Genomic DNA, 5,404 nt, shown 5'->3' on the forward strand with positions numbered 1-5,404 from the left:
AATCTCTTTTTGCTATTCTGATCATTTGATTAAAATATTTCTGGATATTCTATCACAATATTTAACCTCTTATGTACATTTCGATGACATTTCGTTATACATGCAACAAAGTTACTTATTCTATTCATTAAATTGGTTTCCTAGACCGTTATCCACCACTCGTTCATGTTTCGGTGTAAAAAGGAATGTATTCTCCGTAAACTTTCTACTTAACTCAAATACAAATCTGTTCCCTAATTTAACTTTTAATGATTTCCTGTAACTTGGTACCACATAAAAGAGATTACATTGTACTAGAGAAAAGGCAAAACGCCTCTTTTCGCGAAAAGGACAAAGAGGGGTCATTGAACGCCCAAACATTAACATTATAAAAAATTGTTATTAATTTACAACAATTTACAACAATCAGTTCTAAACATTGGAACATAAATAAAAATTGCTGAAATAAAGGGTAATATAGCTTTATGAAAAATTAAATTTATTTTCTTGGTTTCGTTATAGATTAAAGTCAGGAACGGATACACGGGGGAATAGGGAAATTTCCCTTCTGCAACAAAATTAAAGAAACCTATTCTTTATGTCTTTTGTAAAGTTTGGGTTTATCTTTTTTACGTTTTATGGAATTTTGGCAAATCTTCATCTTTTGTGATGCCCTTTTTGAACAAACCTTTTTAGTTGACGTATATCTTAAAATGTCTATCAATTTTTGACTATATTTGGTGTATTCAATCATATTCGTACTTCATCTTTAACTTTTTTGCTACAATTTTATTTAAGCATACGATTTAGAATCTTATTTTTCTTTATCTAATCAGACTAAAATGTGTAAATAACGCAACCCACATATTTAAATTATCAGTTATTTCATAATAGAAACAACAAAAAAAATAATTATACAGAAGAAAGATATTTTAATATATATAATGTTATGATAAAGAGTTTTAGAGATACCGTACTTAATTACTGGTTTGTACACTTACTTTGAATGAAATTTGGCTCTTTAGTGTCGCAAATTTAAAATTTTGGGTGACTAATTGTGGTAATATCTAACAATTTGTTTTTTTACTTTGCATATTCAAAATTGGGAGGATTTTGATAAAATAAATTATTCTGTTCTATTTATTTGGTGTAATAGTATATAAGGAGAACAATGACGATACTGCTTTATTCTGTTTAGAAGTTTAACAATGGGTAAATTGGTAAGTAAACTAACAGTTTTTTTAAGTATCCCTTTCAGTATAGCGTTATATGAGTAGTTGTGAAATATTTACCCGATTCCGTAAAATTATTTTATTTCTTATTTTGTTTTTTTTTATTACACAATAACTACAGGTTGTATTGTACAAGCTTATTTATTTTATTCAACCATTAACTGTGCTTGTGAATTAATTTCGAAATATTTGCTAATATGAGTTCTCAAAGACCTAAGCTTTATAAAACGTTAAAAAAATGGTACCCTACACATAACAGCGCTTAGCGCCGCGGTTTACCAGAATGTCGACAGCCAGTTATGGTGTTAGAGAAGTTAGCATGTTTTTGGTTGTTACACCGTAGATTCAGAGCAAGGTAAAGACGAAAAAGAAGATGGTGGGTGGACCCTTCAGTTAATAATAGATTGATGATCCATGAGTTCTTTTGTGATTCTGTATCCCAAATTGGGACAATACCCTAAAAAGTTTTGTAACTATTTCTGAATAAGTATAACATTTTTTGATGAACTTTTAACTTTAATAAAATAATGCTTATCGCCATTTGAAAATGCAAAACTCGTATTTATTTATATTAACTTTTTATATAATCAAGTTTCTTTAAACCTCTCTTTTAATAGGAACTGTTGTGGCATTTTGGAGTAATTATTGTGCCAGACATAGAGATACGTAGTAGGATTGAGCAAGCCAGAACAGCATTTACTAATATGAGAACCTTGCTAAGCAACAGCAGCCTTAACGCTTCGATATCGCTTTGTAAAATGTTACATTTACTCCATACTATTATCATCATCAGTGGCATTACAGCTCGTTATGAGCCAAAGCCTTCTTCAGAACAATCTTCCATTCGCCCCTGTCTCTGGCAACTCTTCTCCATGCTTTAATTCCGATGGATTTTAGATCATCCTCTATGTTATCTTGTTACCTAAGTTTTGGTCTTCCTCTGGCTTATCTTCCCACTGGTCGTCTTTGGTAGAAAATTTTTCTGATCGTTGCATCTTCATCTCGCCTAATTACATGTCCTATCCATCGAAGGCGTGGTAATTTAATACATTTTACAACGTCAGATTCCCCAAAACTTCTGTATAACTCAAAGTTGTAGCGCCTACGCCACAAACCGTGTTCTTGGACGCCTCCATATATTTTTCTCTCGAAACGTTTAAGCTATTCTTGGTCGTTATGTGTAAGTGACCACGTTTCTGATCCGTGTGTTAACACTGGCCTTATTAGTGTTTTATATATGGCAACTTTAATTTTTCTGGGTAGTTTTGAGGTGATCTGTTTCCTCAATCCATAATAGCACTTATTGGCAAGAACTATTCTTCTTTTAATTTCTTCGCTGACATTGTTGTCTTTGGTCAGCAGCAAGCCCGGGTAGACGAAGGTGTCCACACCTTCCAGTTCCAGATCATTAATTAATACTCTAGCTATCTGATTGCCTGATCTAGTACAATACATATACTTGGTTTTCTGTGCGTTTATTTTTAATCCCATTTTCAGCGCAGACGCCCTTAGTGATCGAAATGCTTCGATCAGAGATTCTGTAGACATAGTAATAATGTCTATGTGATCTGCATATCCGACCACTTGTACAGATTTATTAAAGATAGTGGCATTCGTATTAATATGGCACTCTCGAATTACTTTTTCTAGTGCAATGTTAAATAAGAGACACGACAGTCCATCTCCCTGTCTCAGTCCATTTTTACAATGAAAGGGTCTTGAAAAGTCGTTTTGGATTCTGACTACACTCTCTACGCCTGTGAGTGTAAGTTCTGTTAGTTGAACAAGATGAAGCGGCATTTTAAATTCTACCATTCCACCAGGAATATGTGGGGGTGTCGACTCCGAACTCAAGCGTTTTCTCAAGAATCTGCCTGACTCTGAAGATTTGATCCGTTGTTGATTTATTGGGTCGGAAACCGCACTGGTAGTTCCCAACTATTGTTCAGCATAGGGGATCAATCTTCTGTACAATACGTTTGACAATACTTTATATACCACATTTAGCAGGGTGATGCCTCTATAATTATCACACACCATCATATTTCCCTTTTTGTGAAGAGGGTGCATTACACCTAATTTCCAGTCCGCGGGCGTTTCCTTCCGTTGCCACATTTCGGTTACTAATGTATGCATGTGTTTAAAAAGTGTGTCACCACCATTTTTAAAAAGTTCGGCAGGAAGATTGTCCAAACCGGAGGCTTTGTTACTTTTCAGTTTTGAAATGGTTTCTCTTTCTTCTTCGGTGGGGGGCGGCTCTTGAGCGTTTTCATCCATTTCTGGCAAAGTAATTTTTATTTGGTCTTCTTCACGACTGTCGCTAAGCAGTTCTTCAAAATGATTCGCCCACCCGCTTAGTATCTGTTCTTTCTCATTAATTATGTAACCATATCTGTCTTTACATGCTGTTATTTTGGGTCTGAATTCTTTTCTGCAGCTGTTTATCTTCCGGCAGAATTTTCGCGAGTCTTTTCTATTGTGGTGGTTAACAATCTCGTTTAAAGCGTTTTCGTATGGCTCTTTCTTTTTCCTTCTAAACGTCCTTTTCTCTTCTCGTCTAAGATTTTCATAGTCTTCCAGGTTTGATCTCGTTCTGCGCTGCTGAAGTCTCTTCAGCATATGCTTCATTTTTCTGTTGGTTAATGGATCTAAATTCTTCGTCAAAACAATCTTCGTTTATTTTGTGCATATACTTGGATTATATTTATTTTACATTTTAAATTAGAGTTTAGAGATAGCAATCATACTCGATCAAAGTAGGAAACAAAGGTACAAAAAGCTTTTTGAGAATTCTAATTAATTATAATGTCAACTACCTGCCTCTGTTTGGAGTTGTTACCAGAATAGTACATTGTTACATTTACGCACATTAAATATTATATTTCTTTCTTTCTCCCCTTTCTTTTACCCTATCAGGGTGTCGGATATTTTGTTCTATTTATATATGATAATTATGACAATTATTATTCAATTCAAGATAGTTGATTCAGGATCAAAACAGCTTTATCAAATGAAAGATTCCAAGAAAGAGAGAATTGTGTAAATCAAGTGGGTTATTAAGAATTATGTTTGTCTATTAATTTGTTGATGTTTATGTACTCTTGAAAGACGACTTAAGGGTCTAATTATAAGTGCAATTTCAAAGTTATCGTGGAGTAAATATTTGTCTTCGAGAACGTAAAAAATTACACCCATATAATTCAAGTGTTTATAGATTTTAATTTACACATATTTTTTAGAGCACAGAAAGTTAAAAACAGATTTTGTCAATGAATATTCTTATTATTATAGTTTATATGTACAATTAAAAAATTTACTTCTACATAATTTTAAACGTAACATTATTTTTAACAGATCGCCGTCACCTTTTTCGTCTGGGCAACTTTGGCTATCGCTGAAGTAGAACCAAGTCCATGTAAAACAATAGACGTACACACTAATACCACCCCTACACCAGGGGTAGTCATCGTCACCACCACACCAAAGGATAGAAACAACAAAAATGAAACAGATACACATGCAAGACCTACACCTTCAGAACTAACAACATCCACACAAACACATTCAACACCACTAACTTCTACAGATCCGGCTACACCTCTGTTGCCTTCGAAAGAGCCTGAAAGTTCACAAACCACATTAGGTTCATCCACTGTAACACCTACACCGCCGTTGTTTAAATGGTTTTAAATTTTTGTTATATAACTCGATTTATGTATGATTTTCTTTAAAAATTAATATTTTTGTTTAACGTTATTAAATATTTAGAGTTCATTGGTGTTCTTTAATTTCCTAGGGAGCAGTAACAAGTTATAATAATAATATAGTGATACTTAGTAATAACATTAGAACCGCTTTTTGTAGAAAGTGCTTAAGTCGAGTTTTAATAAAATTGTGTTTTTGAAACAAATACATTCAATATAAATCAAAATAAAGAGATTGATGCTGGAACGAAAGAACTACCATTTACCCTTAGTTATTATTTTACTATCGTTTTACGAAGTTTTAGGCAGAACGATGAAATTGATATTGAACGATGAAAAGTCATCGCTATAAAGAGAGAATGATATCGGTATAGAGAAATAATTAATACATTGTCCTTATGACGAACTAAACAACGTTTACTATTTTCATCGTTATATAGGAATTATCGGTATATAGGAAATCATTATAAAGAGAGACTACTGTATATC

General features: G+C 33.2%; 1 protein-coding gene across 1 annotated transcript; it reads left to right on the forward strand.

The window, feature by feature from the left end:
- Nucleotides 1-950: 950 nt before the first annotated feature.
- LOC140439233 (uncharacterized) lies at nt 951-4,985 on the forward strand. Its single transcript, XM_072529020.1, has 2 exons — nt 951-1,199; nt 4,566-4,985. Exons 1-2 carry the CDS (start codon nt 1,188-1,190, stop codon nt 4,899-4,901), a joined length of 348 nt encoding a protein of 115 aa, XP_072385121.1. The 5' UTR covers nt 951-1,187; the 3' UTR covers nt 4,902-4,985.
- The last annotated feature ends 419 nt before the right edge of the window (nt 4,986-5,404 follow it).

This window comes from Diabrotica undecimpunctata, chromosome 4 (genome assembly GCF_040954645.1).
Source record: "Diabrotica undecimpunctata isolate CICGRU chromosome 4, icDiaUnde3, whole genome shotgun sequence".
Taxonomy (NCBI): domain Eukaryota; kingdom Metazoa; phylum Arthropoda; class Insecta; order Coleoptera; family Chrysomelidae; genus Diabrotica; species Diabrotica undecimpunctata.